Source organism: Diadema antillarum, unplaced genomic scaffold, assembly GCF_040938485.1.
Source record: "Diadema antillarum isolate AM-2024a unplaced genomic scaffold, OU_Dant_1.0 seq00001189_RagTag, whole genome shotgun sequence".
NCBI lineage: Eukaryota > Metazoa > Echinodermata > Echinoidea > Diadematoida > Diadematidae > Diadema > Diadema antillarum.
In genome coordinates this window covers 961,514-979,358 of record NW_027271987.1, presented here as the reverse complement: position 1 = coordinate 979,358, position 17,845 = coordinate 961,514, and the positions used below count along the sequence as shown (strand labels likewise).

General features: G+C 35.8%; 2 protein-coding genes across 2 annotated transcripts in view; both read left to right on the top strand.

Annotated features, from left to right (window-relative positions):
• The window catches only part of LOC139744583 (uncharacterized), a 35,627-nt gene extending 18,346 nt beyond the window's left edge, over positions 1-17,281 (top strand). Inside the window, exons 12-18 of the mRNA XM_071655017.1 lie at positions 399-533; positions 1,239-1,367; positions 2,359-2,475; positions 2,949-3,069; positions 13,083-13,227; positions 13,403-13,520; positions 14,106-17,281. Coding sequence (XP_071511118.1) covers positions 399-533; positions 1,239-1,367; positions 2,359-2,475; positions 2,949-3,069; positions 13,083-13,227; positions 13,403-13,520; positions 14,106-14,266 — 926 coding nt within the window. The 3' untranslated portion in view covers positions 14,267-17,281. The remainder of the gene's footprint in view (positions 1-398; positions 534-1,238; positions 1,368-2,358; positions 2,476-2,948; positions 3,070-13,082; positions 13,228-13,402; positions 13,521-14,105) is intronic.
• On the top strand, positions 7,365-9,596 carry LOC139744574 (uncharacterized). Its single transcript, XM_071655007.1, has 2 exons — positions 7,365-7,375; positions 8,922-9,596. The coding sequence occupies exons 1-2, from the start codon at positions 7,365-7,367 to the stop codon at positions 9,298-9,300; spliced, it is 390 nt and encodes a 129-aa protein (XP_071511108.1). The 3' UTR covers positions 9,301-9,596.
• Positions 17,282-17,845: the final 564 nt, after the last annotated feature.

Below are 17,845 nucleotides of genomic sequence, written 5' to 3'. Positions count from 1 at the left end.
CCTTTTTCGTGGCATGAAATTTTCACAAATTGCCACTGGCGTTCAAAGCATATAGCATAGATAAGAAATTTCGCGTGCATTTTAATATCGCAAATCTTGGCGCTCGCGAAATTCGCGAAATTAAAATGCACGCGAACATTCATTGTTTTACAGTATTATGAGGAACACATTTAGGAAGCGTGGATTATATATAGGCATCTATTTATGAAATGTGAATGAAAGAATGAAAGTTTAAGGTAAAGCCTAGATGAATTGAAGAGAAAGTGTGAATTTATATGCAAGAGGAAATTGTGGCTGCATGTAATAAGACACTGATGGGTCATTCTGTGGCCATTTATAAAGCAAAAGAGTGACATGTAAAAATTCAATCATTTTTATCAATTTTTGTTCTTAATCAGACATTAACGAATGCGCTGAGGGGCAGAGCGAATGTCTTCCCAACCAGAGGTGTTACAACCTACAGGGCCAGTACCAGTGCAGAAATATGTGCAGAAATGGATATAGGTTCCTTCCTGTCAGAAACTATTGTGAGGGTAAGTGTGTGACAATTAATTACTGAAGACAAAGAATGCCTTATTTTGCCTTAGTGTTTCAAAGTGTTTTAGGTTGAAAGCCATTTGCTATCGTAGTTTTTGGAACATTCCTCCATATTCTGTTCCCATGTTTGACTTCTATTCATTTGAAGCTGTGTAACAGAATTACCCATGAAATTATCTAAAAGAGAAAATTGCATAAATCAAGCTGCTATGCTGGGTGCATTTATCAAACATCTGTAAAAATGTTTATAGGCCTATTTCACAGATTGAGCATGTCGGTGTAATTTTAGGATGATGCATCAAGCATATTTTTACAGAAAGGAATGTAAAATGAAGTCTATTATACTCCGATATTATACATTCACAATGCAGATATCTTTTTGAATATACCCATATTAAACTTAATGATAAAGTAAAACTTTACATACCAGATGTCACAGGTATATAATGCTCCAATAATGTAGTTTCAACAACATCTTTCTCAATTTGTGCTTTCCCATGTAAATATTACACCAATTTTTATGACAGATAAGCATGAAGGAGATATATATGTATACACATATATATTCTATTATGTGCTTTTAGATATTAATGGTTAATGTGCATGAAGTAATATATTTTGTATGTTTAATGTGTGCTGTAGATACCAATGGTAGACATGCATAAGAGTGCTTTGTTTCATATATTCCCTGTGTGATTTAGATATCAATGAGTGTGCAGAAGGAACCCACCGTTGTCAAGACAACCAGCAGTGCATCAACCAAGAAGGAGGTTACGTCTGTCAGTGTCCAGCAGGTCACCAAGCTAACAGGGAACAGGGGACTTGTGATGGTCAGTCACTCAAATATTTATGCAACACATGACAAAGGTTCCTTTAACCACGTTTCTTCAAAGTAGAATTTATCCGCATTTGTACTTTTATGCTGGTAAAATTTACATGAAATGAGGCAACTCTTTTTACTTGTTATAAAAGTTTGATATGTTCTTTTTTATGGTGTTTGATGTTCAGGGGGCATTTCATCAACAAGTTCGTCGGAGGTTTTCACCGACAAATTTGCTCTCAGCCAATCAGACGCAAGGATTTCAGTAGCTTTTAACAGTTGTCGGTGTAAATCACCGACAAAAAGTTTCATGAAACGGTCCCCAGATGTAGTTCATAATGATCATTGCAAAGAGAAAATGAAGAAATGAGAGGAACCATGGAAGTGGATGATGCAAAATGAGGAAAGAGCTCCCTTGAAAGTATGCACATTGGTTTCAGGGATGTTTTCCTCTGTGGGAAGTTGAGGGGAAATTAATTTGTGGACTCATACTGGGCTGATCTACCCAGTTTTATATGTTCCCAGGATGTTCTGTCTCAAGAGTATTAACATCAATCAGTCATTGCACCATCTGAGAAGGAATTGCTGGAAAGCTGCAAAGTGCTTGCTACTGGCATGTTGATGATATCAAATATTTAATTGCATCAAAATGTACTTTGACTAATGCATATAATCTAACAGAAGATGACATTTTAGTTGGGAACATGCAGAATGTTCCCTCCTAGACCAATCAACATCTGTATAGTGTAGCACCATTTCCTTGAATTATCACATCTGCTTTTGTATCCTCACAGCATATAAACTGCATAAATATGATGGTACAAACTGCTAACCATACCAGAGCATCACTGGAAAAGCCAGGAGTGAAAGACACGAAACATTGTTATAGGATAGAGAAAACTGGATTTATCATTGAAACCAGCCAGTGTAGATGTAGGGGAGTCCTGTGTATCCAGACCGGTTGTACAGGAGCAAACATTTATTTCTTGTCTCTTTCATAGATATTGATGAATGTCGACTGGGTTTGTGTCGTGGCACATGTCAGAACTTACCTGGCTCCTACGTGTGCACCTGCCCCTCTGGCTACTCTCTGATGGAGAACAAGGTCACCTGTAAAGGTAAAACTTTGTGGTTTTTCTCTCCTGTTTTCTCTGTTTGTGTGGTTGTCTTAATTGGTGAATCAAGCCAAAAAACTTTCAGGCTTTAAAAAAGAAGAAAAAATTCATGGAGGAGATCTTGATGTTAAAGGGTTTGATTTTATCATTTGGTTTCACTGTTGGCAGTAGAGTAAGTAGGAGAATCAAGCAGTGGCCATTTGCCTTATAAAATGAGAGGTGATATTGAAAATTCCATTTGTAGTCTTATTGAGATGGTGATGTTAATTTCCCATATGATTTTTCCCGTATGATTATTGTGTAACTTTTGTTTGTATCCTTAACCTCAAAAGAGCTGAAAGAGGGGGGCTCCCAGTCCCTTCCCTGTACAGAATTTCTTGTCCTTTCTTTCTTTTTTATGACTTCTTGATGTTGTTACAATAGCAACAGAGGGGAACATTTCTCAAATTAAATGATATTCATCATATACATCACAGATATTGATGAATGTGAAACTGGAAGAGATAACTGCTTACAAGACGAATACTGCTTCAACACGAGAGGAGCCTTCAAGTGTGAGAGAATTCAGTGTCCGCCCTATTATCGACTCCAAACAAGGTATGTTCATGCAAGTCATTTACAAGATTTGTTTTTGCCTACCTCTGTATTCAAGTCAAGTATTAATAGTCCTTGAATACAAGGTAAGATAGGCAATGAAGGGTTAGGGAGGTGGGTTACATGAATTTTATATGGTGGTTTATGCAATTCCACAATTCTTGACGTGTGAACCAAACACAAGATTCTGATCTCAAGAGCACCATCTTTTTTTTTTGTATTGGATGTTGTGATGAAATGTACAGATTTAAATCATAATTCAGGAAGAATGCAATGAGTTATTGAACATTCTTAACATCAAATCAACACAAAGAAGCATGATCTGTAACACTTCTCTGACTTTAACGTTTCGTCAGCTGAAAAATGTGTTATGTATATGTCATATTTGTATTTGAAAAGTAAAAATTCAAGGTGGCGAGTTTGCCCTGTCAATCTTAAATGTCTTAGGGGCAGAATAATCTTTGCAGTGGAAGTTAAAGATGATGTCATGTAGATAGTGCAGTGGACATTTATTGTCACGTCCATGAATATTGGCTTTTGACATGTGGTCATGTTGAGGTTAAGTCATTTTTTTTAAATTTACATCAAACAAATAGGGGCAATGTTATTTCAGGCGGGGGGAGGGGGGGGGGGGGGTTGAGGTCAGTGGAAAAGGAACATGGGCCTTGGTTCCCAAAAGCTATATACAAAGATCACAGGATGCAGAGACCCGAATGTTATGCTGCTTACCCTTTTTAGATGAAGTATCGACAAAAATAGATGTTTTGTTTTTTTCATGAAAGTGTCATTATTTTTGGAACAAGTATACATGATAATTCATGTCCTCTGGGTGGCATAGGGGTTTTAATGCCACATTATATGTATATAATTATGTATAAACTTATGCCCTTATGCTTCTCAATTGATGTCAGTATAACATTGATGCATTGCTTAATTCTTGTGATTTACTGTGGGCTGTGCTGTGAATTATTTGAGAGTGGACATAGTATCCATGGGTGATCATAATTTTGCATGAAATTTCTTGTGAGTGTGAATGAAGATATGAAAGGTTATTATGTATGTCATTCCACCTTTTTTTAGGAGGGGGATCATTCACAAACATCTGAAGACTTTGCACAGGACTACGTACTTGCTCGATTAACTTCACTAGAAATCCATTCGTATCAAAACAGCACAATATCTTTACAGAGCATATAATAGTATACAAATAGTGAATGGTCACGAGTGCAATGGTACGAGATTTCGCACGAGATGAAAGATAGAGGTGCTCTATTCAACTAGGCGAAGCCGAGTTGAATAGTGCACCTCATCTTTCACCGAGTGCGAAATCTCGTTCCATTGCACAAGTAAAGACCATACACTATTTGTTTTATACAACGTCCAAGTAGATCTTTGTTATTTGGTTGGAGGATTGTTGGGTAGGTCTAAGTAGGCCCAGAAGTCTATATGTGTATGAAAAATATAGCCATACTTACATGTGGATCCACTGCAATTCTCTTTCTGGCTTGTGCAATCAGTCACAGCTAGCGCTCATACATGTAGGCCTACTGGTACACTAGCACTACGTACGCCTACATACGCGCATGCATGTACCGCACACGTACACTGCGCTAGCTGGATGCGATCCTCAATATGCAACACACAGTACATGCAGTACCGTACAATTTCTCGAACCGTGGAATAGAACGAAAGAATCAAACCAAGTTGCACGCAAAAATAGAACCAAAATTGCACGGCGCGTTGAATGGAGTACTTATTGAATATCACGTCACCAACAATCCTCCAATCAAATTACAAGGATCTACTTGGACGTTGTATAAAAAAATATATTTTTCAACCCTAACCGGGGCAGGCTTTTTGGCCTGTTCTGTGGCCGGGGGAGGGTTGATTCAAACCCCCCCCCCCCCAAGATCTCGGCCGTCGTTCGCGCAATCGCCCTGAAAATTGGCACATACATTACTTGTCGCGTAATCTACCAAACTATAAAAGAAAAAATTGAATTTCTCATTTTTCATATTTCATATTAATTAATATGCGTGAAATAATAGATTTTGTTCTAATTCAGAAAATAAAGCTAATGGCATCCTAATTTTTGGTGACATTATTCTTTGTAGCATTTCTAACAATGTACTTGAAAAAAAAATCTGTTATCAATGTTAATTTCTTATGTATTCTATTTTATGAATTTCTTATGTATTTCTTCGTTTTTCAACCTTTTGTTTTTTTCGTTTTTTTCCACAAATTTATGACAGAACCTATTTTAAGCATAATTATGCTAAAATTAATTGATATCAGCCACTGAAAGTTAAAATAAATCATATCTTTTTGAAAAAGATGAGAAAACTCTATTTGGATAGACTTTGTACACAAAATCATGTTTTTGAGCCATCTTCGGTCTGACAAGCATGTATAAAAGGTCGTGCAGCGTCGTAACGGTATATCCAATTTTCGCGAAAATGGTGTTAAAAGAATTGCGAGACTTGAAAGTGATAAGTTAGTGAGCGGCCCAGTCAAAAAAATTCATGCGGCAGAATAGTCACGGAAAATGTCGAGGGGGGGGGGGGTGTTGTTTAAACCCTCGCCCTTTTTGGGTTAATAGTGTAAGGGCAGACTGCAGCAGTGAGTCCAGCGGGAAAACTCTTCAAGGCCTCAGGTTTTAGAACATGGTCTTTTATTATTATTTGATTGTAAGAACCTAAAGCATACAGATTTTTAGTTCATTTTAGATAACCAAAACATCTTTTCAACATACCAAGATTCACATGCAAGCTTTGTTAAAAAAAAATAACACAGTAAAAGTAAAGTATTTCACACAATACCTTTCTGGCCACCAGGACTATACATTGGCTGTCAGTGCATAGCTGTTTTCTCAACAGCTGTTTTATCAACCATGCTAACACTGAGAAATATCCAATGTAGAACAAGTGTAGAACTTCAAGGGAACCCAAGCCAAAAGAGCAATGTGGACTGAGTGAAAGCAGCAACATTAGTAGAACACATCAGTGAAAGTTTGAGGAATATCGGACAATCGATGCAAAATTTATGAATATTTAAAGTTTTGGTGTTGGAACCGCTGGATGAGGAGACTACAAGAGGTTATGACGTATGAGTGGACAACAATATAAAGAAAATATAAAGGGAATTCCACAAAAATTAATTTTTCATGAAAATGACATATTCCATCAATTTGATACTGACATATGTTAAGGGTAGCAATTATTCCCCCTGTTTTCTGAAAGTGGTTAGTCAAGTGCTCTTTCATTATGCTAGAAAAGGGAATTTTTGTGGAATTTTCTTTATATTTTCTTTATATTGCTGTCCACACATACATCATAACATCTAGTAGTCTCCTCATCCAGCGGTTCCAACACAAAACTTTAAAAATTCATAACTTTTGCATCGATTGTCCGATGTTACTGATGTGTTGTACTAATGTTACTGCTTTCACTCAATCGACAGTGCTCTTTGGGTTTGGGTTCCCTTTATAAGCATACAGCAGTTTTGTGTAAAATAATATGCCACCATCAAGTCATATTATTACTGTTGACAGGAAAATTACAGCTTCTTACATATCAGACAAACAGAAGAAAAAAAATCTTTCTTTACACTAAATTTGGATTGTGGAACAAGCATACTTGTAAAAAATATATATATGCATTTATGAGTGAATGTATACATTTTGCATGCTATCTTATTACAGTGTTTCTGACCAATAACATGTTGTTTTCATGGTAATAATTCATAATTTCACTTCGTATGCTCTGTACATGGAAGTGGAGTCATGTGTTGCTATTAAACTATATAGAAACTATATAGGATGTCTTTTGAAAGTGAATTGTATTCATATGCTATACAGAAATGATAACTACTTACTAAGACCATGTTTGTACTTGTGCAAGTGTCATGTGCAAATTTTGTGTGCCAGCATTGCGGTCGTTTTTGCTTCGGCGACGCAGCTTTTCCTCTCAACTAATCATGAATGGCATAACAGAAGAGCTTCGTCACTTTGTTGGTAAGTCTGCTTCTTTTAGAATTCTATGCATTTAACCTCAGGTGGATTCAAGTCATGTAACAAAATACAAATGATTCTGTTTCTAAGGCTACAGCCTTTTTATTTCTGGGGTTTTCATATTGCCAAATGTGTATTTGTTGGGGGGTTTTAGGTTGGGGTTTTCAGTCTTGTTTTCACTTTTTTTCTTCTGTAGGACTGCAGGTAACCTATAATTTGAGCATTTATCTGCTTGTGCACTTCTGCCAAGCTATTTCATATTGAAGTGATTTGTTCATTCATCCAAAACATGACCACGATGTAAGTTAGACTACCTACTCAGGTGGAACAATGTAAGGTAATTATACAAAAAGGAGTTTAGGGTTATCTGGTCCCTATTCATAAACAATAAGTTTAAGATTGTCTGAAGATGGTACGAGCAATGGTGTTGTCCTATATCCATACTAGGTCTTTGGCACTTCAGATTTTGAGAGTCACATTGCATTAAGATTTCATCATGATGACTCCCAAATGTTCAATGTCTTTGAATCCACCTGTTTTTGATGTGGCTTGCACTTGTCTATTGTAACATACCTGTCCACATATTGTGTTGTGTGTATCTTTTTGTATTAGTGTAATTTGTGTCAGCATAACACCAATTGGCAGAGGTTTGGTAGAATCAATTGGATGCTTTTAGGAAACTTTAGAAAAGGTATGTTTGGCAAGGTTTATGTGCATTTTTATTTGATAGATGCAAGTATTGGATTGTTAGTACAGAGCAAAATGACAAATCCTTATTATGCTGTTGGTTTAGTGGTTTAGAATGTGATGAAATCAAATTATTGTGTTTGAATCTCATGAAAATGAGAAGATGATAAACATTATGTTGCTAGTATAAAGTTAAAGACATTTCATTACAGTCAAGAATCGCAAATGTTGATTGGAACCTAATTCCAGTCAGTGGTACCACCACCTGACAAATATGAGTACATCTCAATTGCACAATGATAATTAGATTTCATGCTGATTTCTTGCTATACTGCTTCCAGTTGAGATAATGATATAGAGAAATATTTCAGTACAGCTTCCTAAAGCAACTCAAATGGTGTGAGGTATATGAATCATATATATATATATATATATATATATATATATATACATACATACATATATAAAATGTATATATGTATATTCGTATATATATATATATATATATATATATATATATATATATATATATACATACATACATATATAAAATGTATATATGTATATTCACTAAATTATACCTACATACAAATGGAGACTCACTGCTTTATGCTTTCATCGATTCAAACTTTGTTAGAGCATTTATACTTATGGTAGTCATATGGCAATATACATATTCATATTTATATGTCATTTTCCAAATAACTTTGGTAAAACTTGTTTCCTAATGTTTGGATGATGCTAACAATATTTATTTGCACTACTAATCAAATGTTAACAGATATAAACAGACATTTGGGATATTTCATATTTGAATTTTAACTATATTGTTAAAAACTGATAATGGTAAAAAGGGGTAATAGAAATAACTTTCTTTATCAAACAAACAAATAGCACTATAGACATAAGCAAGACAATCTGTTTTGTCCTATGCATATATATCAAAGGTGGAAGGAAATGTGTTGGTGCTTTAAATTGTATTTATTAATAGGAAATGTGATGATATTGAGCATTTAGTATACACCCCACATGTATCTACCCATTGTAGTTGGCAAAGTATGTGTAAAGCATTATTCTAGATGTAAGTTTTTATGAGTATATTTGAGTGAAATATTCATCCAGACTTGAAAGCTAATGGTAGGTCGTTTTGTTCTTGCAGAGCCAATATTTGTATCCGTGAGCCGTGTGAACATGGGAACACGTACTGCCTGTTTCAGCCAGTCTCCATCAGCCACAAGTTCATTGACCTTCCAGGGGCCTTCCCAGCAGACACCGTCATATACCGGATACAGACGAAGGACAACCCCAAGTACGACTACTTCTACCGCATGCCTCGAGGCAATCGCAGCAAAGCGTTCAAGCTGGAGCAGCAGGGCTCCAAAGCGAGCGTCAGGGTGGTGCGCTCCATGGTTGGTCCTCTGGAGTTTGAGATCTTTGTGTACATGGAGGTCTATCTGAAAGGAACGTCCACACTCGTTGGGGAATACATGACCAAGTTATTTGTGGATATATCCCCTCATACATTTCCCTTTCAGTAGCTGAGAGACAGAAGGTCTGTCTGGACATTTGAGTTCATTTTCTTCTGGACCTATCTACAGGTCAGAGTCGAGGGATTAGGGAGTGACTCCTACTCAAAGGGAACAGTAATGGTTGAGATCTCATAATGCTGATTAAGGGAGCTACGTATTTGACAATAACTGGACAATTTTCATCACAATATGAATTATCGAAGATGAGCACTATGATAGAAGTGGACTTTAGGTTGTGTATGATCAGTGAGAGTGTATGTGGACTTGAAATTCTGTGCAAGCCACGATCTGCCCTGAAGGATGAATAAGAGGTCACATTCAGAAGAATCTGAGCATTCTTGTACTTGGTGGACATGTGGAATAGAGTGATGCATGCATGCATTTGGACATGAGAATTCAGTTTGTCAGTAGTAGACTTTGCTTGAGGAGCTACTTACCATTGGTCGTATACTTATACATTATTCATTCCAGGTTGAAAGATCACGTAAAGCAATATGTGCTTGAGTCTGTGTACCAATTAATGTCTTGATGTATATTGGAAATGATCTCTTTGAAGTTTTGTACCCTAGTCATGTATATTCTATAGTATTACAATAGATTCAATCAAATCTTCTCATGTTTCCAACCTTCTGATACATGGCTGCTGTTCATGGTCCTTTAATAGATATTATGCCAAACTGCAAAAGTGATGAGAATATTATGAATAGAGATTTCATAAAAGAAGTGCTCGATTTCTAATGCACAACAGTCAGAATCAATGGGATGCCTTTATTAGAGGAACATTAATTTTGATTGTTTTCTTTATTATAGAAAGTGTCATGCATAGTACCAACCGTATGAATTAAACTTCTAAGTGTATGCTATGAAGCACACTTGATGAATGATTCAGAGCTATGAACATAGTTCCAATGAGCTACTAAATGTACATTTTAAGTGTAGATATTAACATAACAATACCAAATGCAGGATTATTTATTTTCTTGTCTGGCTATTGTGTGCATATCATTCCAGCCACTAATTGCTCACCTGAGACCAGATGAAAACTTATGTAATATTGTCATTGCTAAACTGATGCACAATGTTTTGCATTGTTTAGCCACAAAGTAAGCACACCAACTCTTTTTTTTTTAAGACCAGGTTATAATGATAAGTAGTCATCAGCTATCATTAGCATTTCGGTGATGAATTAGTAGGTTCAGAATGCCTGAATGTTGGTTAATTTATAATTATTTTCTGGCGTAGCTTGCACTACACTGTATTTTATTCTGCTCAAGTGGATTAGTTACCCAGAAGTGATGTTTACTTTTGTCAGATTAAGATAATACACGTATCCTGAAAACTATTCTATCTCAGTTGTTATCTTTTGTTAAAGGTCAAAAGATAAAATGCCACGGAAGTAATATAACTTGATACTTTTAAAATCAGTATAGCTATCTTTTATCTGGTCCAGGATATGCCTACCAAGAGATGAGGAAATGCTCTGATTGGCCGATTGTCATCAGCCAATCAGAGCATTTCACAGAGCAAGAGCTTTTCTGCTTTGTGTACTGAAATTCTATATGACTGTGTATCATGCTGATAACAACTTGTGTGGATTGTGTTTCTATGATGTGTATGTACTGATATCAACTATGCTCTATCATAGAGAGCATACTCTGTAAATACTTTTGGTGAAAGATATTGTAGTATGTGTATTTCATTGTTTTATGTCACACTATCTACAGGTCAGGTACTGAAAGTTCCCTATGTTTCTGTTCATTTCAGAATGATCCTATTAGAATTTTGTAAAGTCTTTATGAAACAAATATGGCATATTTGCCAATCCGCATTATCAAACTACATGTATGTTTTTGAATCAAGTGGATATTTGCTTGCACCCTGATACTGGCATAAAGTTCCCTCAGTTTTGAGAGTAATATCTGTGATAGTGTGACTTTAGGTAATTTATATCAAATGTATGAAATTGTATCAAATGTTGGCTGCAAAGCTTAAGATATTTCAACAGCTTTGATATATTCACTATAGACAGATGGAATATATCAAGAAAGAGATAGATTAAGAGATACACTGTAGATGTGTTTTCAGAATTACAACTTAAAACACAATTAAGAGTCACTAAACTCTTAATGAACACCATGCATATTGTATTTTTTTTTAAGTCAAACCAGTATGTCTCAATTCTTGTCCAACGAAAAGTGATTGTAATATTGTATCTGTACAGAATGACACATGATGTTACCTTTGTATTTATGGAGGGTGACAATAGTTGTTAAAATATAATCCTCCATTAACTGATTGTTTTTGCAGACATCTGAGAAATAACTACAAAGTCTTCCGTGTGTATTAAATGCTGATGGAATTAAGTTATATGACTGTAGTTCAGTATAACTGTGTAGTTCATATAACTGTAATGTTATTGTCATGCCTACATGTCACAGTGTAATGGAGAAGTGTGTGCCAATTTACCTTTTTTTTTGTCAAGTGATGTTTTATATACAATTCTGACACCACAGAGGTCTGGATTTTGAAAAATGTCAGAAGATATGATGTTATCAATCCAGAGTTACGACAATTCAATTTTTGAAACAGGCCAGTTTCTGATTGTTATATAATGTGGATGATGAATAGTGATGATGCAGAAAAAGGATATTAATGAATACATTTATGAGTTCAATAATTGTATGAAAGTAATATGGTTTGATAGTTTTTGTTTCATAGTTGTAAACGTTGGGTTAATGTATCATGTTGTTATGATGTATGCGATATTGTTAGAGTTAGAGTTAGATTCATTTGCATTCTGCGATATGTCTCTGATGTACTTGTAATGTATTTATGTTTAATTTGTTGTAATATCCAATGAACAAAGAATTTCCTTTGTGGACAATAAACTAATCAGTTAATCAATCAATCAAAAAAATGTTAACTTTTATACATTTTTTCTTCATCATTCTGTCAGTTGCATTCTCTGTGACCTTTTTCAGAGTTAACCTCCCTTTCAGACATTTGATCTTTCTGTTTGTTTGTTTGTTGTTTTGTTGTTTTGTTTTGTTTTGTTTTGTTTTGTTTTTTTTTTGTTTTTTTTTTTTTTTGGGGGGGGGGTCACTGCTTGTCGCATTCTGTAGGTTCAGTTTCTTCCTTTCCTCACTTTTTAAAAAATTTTCCTGGCCTTTTCTTGATACATTTAGTCACTTAGATCAGCTTGTGAAGAATCGATATTAGCGGTCACAAGCACAACATTTAATTGTTACACAAATTTAGCTTAATAAATGTTAAACATTTCTGATTCAGAATGTAAGCAATAGTGAATGTACAAATGTGAGAGGCCAATTTTTCTCAGTATCAGTTTTTTAAATTATTTTATTTTCCTTGATGATTTCACAAATGTGTGCTATCCTTTGAGAGCAGCTGCACAGTTGAACAAAATAAAGACAAGAGATCTACATTTTACTCTCATGACCATTTTCTGTCACAGTGATATTGTTTAAGTTGGGAGAATATAAACTCATTAAACTAAACTTAGAATACCAGCAGTGTGTGTGACATTTTGTTGCATTGACATAATTTGGTACTGTATACTGTTTTATACACTCACACATTCATCTCCTTTTCCTTTCTGCATGGGTCTCTTTTTTGTCTGTTCAACCTGTTGAGGTTAGACTGATTTTGCTATACATTTCCCATAGACACCTGCCTGAGTGTTCTCGTCTTCAACAGGCCAATTAAGTTATTCATCATTATAGACTTTTAGTCTGTCTTGATCACAACCCCATTTGTTTTATTCCTTCTTTCAGTGAGGAATTCCAGTGTGTGAAGAGCTGTCCCCTCAATGCAGCAGACTGTTCTCTGTCCAATCTCAACAACACCATCAGCCACACCTTTGTTGCCTTACCCAGCATCACGGTCCTGCGGAACCCAATCAGACTCCTTACCATTGGGGTAGGTTCATGATGATGATGATGATGATGATGATGATGATGTTGATGATGATAAGAAGAAGAAGAATGGCAGTTATAATATTCTGATCATGACATAAAATACATTAGTTTTTAGTGACAAGCACACTTTGGGTAACTTCTGTGAAAGTTTTTCTTTTGTATCCTCCACCTTCCAGCTTCCTAACTATCGGCCTTCGTATGCGGGCACTTCTCAGACATACTTCAACCTTGTTTCTGGAAATGAAGACAATCATTTCAGCATTACTCGGCTGTTTCCTCGAGGACAACCAACAGGTAAAAACAGGGGAGATATTAATTTACAGTGGCCTGTCAACAAAATTTAATTATTGGCAGACAGACAGTTATACATATCTCTTAATAGAGACTCTGCATCATAGTTTTTTTCCTGTCTATATGTAACACAAAAAATTGAATTGTTTCATTGCCTTTCATTTGACCCTATTGGCGTCCTGTAAAAGCTGTTTTTTGCCTACAGATATTTTTGCGAATGAGGAGGTCACTATTAAATGCCTGTTCATTTGCGATATTTCTTGTATTGCTAAATTCACAGTCCAACAGTGATTCACAAAAAATTAGACCCTCGCAAAAATAATAGCTTTTACAGCATTTAGTCATTGCACTTCTAGTACTAGCCCACTATAATATGATCTGTTGGTGGTCTTTTCTTTATTCTCACTGTATTAGGTAAGCATCAGGCTGATTTAGTATTGTCATCTTTACATTTTATGCCTTATTCACACAAGTTTGTCTTGTACAGTTTTTAAATTAAATGTATTGTATCAGTGTGTAAAAAAATGTGAAAGACAAGGCAGATGATTACATCTTGACATTGTTCTTTTTTTTTTTTATTTGATACAGGTTATCTGTCTCTGCAGAGTCCTATTACCGGGCCTTATGAGACAATTCTCTATCTTGAGATCGTCACGGAGACCAGGAGCGCATTTAGTAACTGGCAACCAGTGAAATCTTCGTCATCATATCTCCTGATTCACATAAATGTTGGTCCATACACTTACTGAATAGCAGGGCAAACGTTGGCAGCATAAATGCAGTGTTTACAATACTTTATGTCACATCTACTGTGGATTTAAACCTCCAAATGTCTATATATGTCACCAGTGTTTACATATATTGCTTCTATGCAAACAGTTGGCAAATATACTCCAGCTTTCATTGTTACATTCAGAAAGATAAATGTAATGATTAACACTACTGTGTTGTGCAGAATAAACTGCTTTAGGGTAAGAGTACCAGTATTCGGTCACCTACCGGTATTCGCTCACTTATCACTAGTCACCAGCCAGGAAGTTCTACTGTCACAACACACACAAATCACATCAATTCACATACTTGCACACTCAATCACAACAGAAAACTCCCTTAGCCCCCTCTAAAAATCCATCCAAATCCCAAATTTTAGTGCAGAATTGGCACTACTTTCTAAAAGCGCACGCAGATTGAGCCCAGTTTTAAGAGTATGGGTCGCCGAAAAAGCGCTAAAAATCAAGAAATACGCCATTCTCTCGCGGGATTTTTTGCTTATCACAAGCTTGGAGTGTGATGGTATCCTCAAAGACGCAAAATTTTTTTAAAAATTCTGTACGTGCCGATACAATGTCTCAATGTACAAGGGTTGAATGCAAGCACCGATTCCCCAGTATTTGGTCACCAACGGGTGCTGCAATGTCGCCAATGCAAGGTAGCGCGCGGTGCTTTTTTGGAGCTGCCTTGAACACGCATTGACTTTGAACGCGCATATTGCGTGACTGAATACTGGTCGCGGTGACCGTATTCTGGGGAATTTTCAAGGTGATATATTTTGGGATTTTGTGAAATTCTGTGTGATATTTTACAAAATGAAAATTGAGATTAAAGAAATTTGATATATTTCACAAACATTGCTGTAGATATGATGTATGTATGTATTATTTTAGTTAGAAAAATATTGCAAAAAAGCTCAAATGACCGAATACTGGGGGTGTTACCCTACCCTTTGTTTGCATTTAGTGCTGACTGGCAGAAAAAAACCGAAACAGCACTGTACACTGCCCAAAGTCACTGGCATAGGAAGGGTTAAAAGTGCTGATGAAGTGACTGTAGACAGCTCCATGCTCCAAGATGATTGCATTGTGCATGCAGTACATACATGTACAAACAGGAGATATAATCTATCTCTTTCATAGCAAGCCACAGGAGAAATTGATTATCCTGAGAAATTTGGGTTACCAACATAACTGCTTATTCTTATACAGTGTACTTCCGTTATAACAAAGTCCTTGGGCATGGCCGTTTTGTTTCGTTATATCGAAATTTCATTATAACTGAACAGTATAGTGTATGTATAAGCATAATATATAGATCATAACTTTGGGACCTGAATTTTGATTTCATCGTAATGAGAATTTTGTAATAACCATGTACGTTTTAATGGGAGTGCACTGGAGTGAAAGTGTTGTAGGGAAAATCTGTGTAAATGTAATTGCTGTACTGGTCCCACAGAATTTACTTATGCGTGGTAACTTTCCATACACATACATGTGCAGTACTGTTGAATCAAAACTGATTGATATTTTCTTACAGAAAATTCTTGCCAGCTGATCCTCACACACCTGATAAATTGGAATGGAACTAAAATAATTGGGCACCTTGGATTATGGGGGGAGATGGGTGTGCAGGGCAACTTACTTTGCTCAGTGTAGGGTGTTGAATAATCAAGGTTATTTCCTCCAGATGCCGTTTCATTGCTTTGACTTTGAGGAGGTAATTATTTGGATGTTATACGTGGACTGCATGATTTTTATTGCCATTTGTTGTTTAATTTATATCTCCTGCTCCATGTTAGGAAAATTTTGATCTGTGAGCAGTTGACCTAGTATGCATCATCAGAACTAAGATTTTATGTCCGTGTGTAGGAGATATGCGTAAATACCTAAATTCTAAATCAGAATCTCTATATTGTATACCACCAGTGGTAGCTCTTGTAGTGCTTGGAATGTTCTTAGACAGTGTATGATCATGCTGTTCTAGATCCAGTCTTTATCATGAATTACTCAAACTTCATGAACAAAGAATTTGTATCATGATTTGTGAGACTTGGCTGCTGAGTTGAAGGCTTGTAGAGCAGCTACCATGTGACTGAAAGCTTTGAGTCCCCTTTGATTGACCAGACAATATTAAGGATAAAGTTCTTCGTTTAGAGGCACACCAACCACAGCTAGGGGACTTGAATCATGTACCTCAGATCAAGTCTATTTTCTTATCCGCCAGGCCACGAACAGGAGCTCCTCAAGGTTAATTAGATAATATATGTACAGTGGAACCTTTCTTTAACAATGCTAGATATGCTGGGTTACCCGGTACAAATCGTACAAGGTAATTTTATTAATATTGTTTAATTTTTATCCCTGATATAACAAAGAAATTCAGTGGTCCAAAGGAGCATGTTATAGTAAGGTTCCCCTGTTCATTGTATTGCTGATGTAACCCCTGAATTGTCTGTGCAGTGCATGTACATTGATTGATGGAATAGTTCTTACTGATACTACATTGTGTATGATGTGTGTTATCACCGTAAGTGTGCTCTTTGAATGCAATGACGAGATTGTAGGCCTTAACTTGCCATATTCTCACTAACCTTTTACACCTCCGACTGTAAGATTGTGTTGAGCATGATAAGTTGTATTATATATTCACTGTAAGTACTGCACATAATGTTTGTACGATTTGTTATCCCCAAGTCAGTAACCGTAAAACCATACCATCACTGAGTTTGAGATAAACTGATTGAGAGATGTCTATTTTTATATCATATTGTATTATACTACCATAACTAGCTGAAAAAAAAACTCTGTTGTATAACAGACAATGTGGGAACATATTCAACCTTCAATCCCACACATTTTTATATCAGCCATTTTGATCCTCTTAACAACAATTAAATATCGAGTTAAAAGGGCTTACGCATATTTGCATATATGTAAGCTTTTTTTTTTTTAAACATATTTTGAAATGATACTGTGGAGATGTATAGAGACTATTATGACCCCACAATAATTCATATGATTATCACAGTCAATCAAAATAAATGATAAAACTAAACAACCCGAATGTGTTTGTACTGCACTATGTTGTGTGTGAGTGTTTGTGTTCTTTTTCTTGAACACAATTTATATTAGTAACAGTAACCATCATAGAGAAGTGGCACTCAGATACTGAATGTACACAGTTCTACCGATTACTAAAAATCAGGGAAATTCAGCACAAATGGTCTATGTCATTCTTCAAAATGAATGGAGTAGCAGAAGTCTGATATACAACATATTATAGTGAGTGTGTGCATGTCTGAAGATAAAAATGTGATGATTTGTGTGTTTTTGAAAACATAACAGATACAGTCGACCTTGCTGAAGGTTTTTTCCCAGTCCTCTTTGTATTCTGGTGATTTATCCCTCATAAGTAAAATTTTCCTAAGTCGAAGCCATTTCTTCAGTCCAAACAGATTTGACTTAGGCAAGGTTGGCAAGGTTGGCAAGGTTGACTGTACATACACAAATAAAGCAAACATTTCCAATATGGGGACAAATACCCTCTCAGGGGTT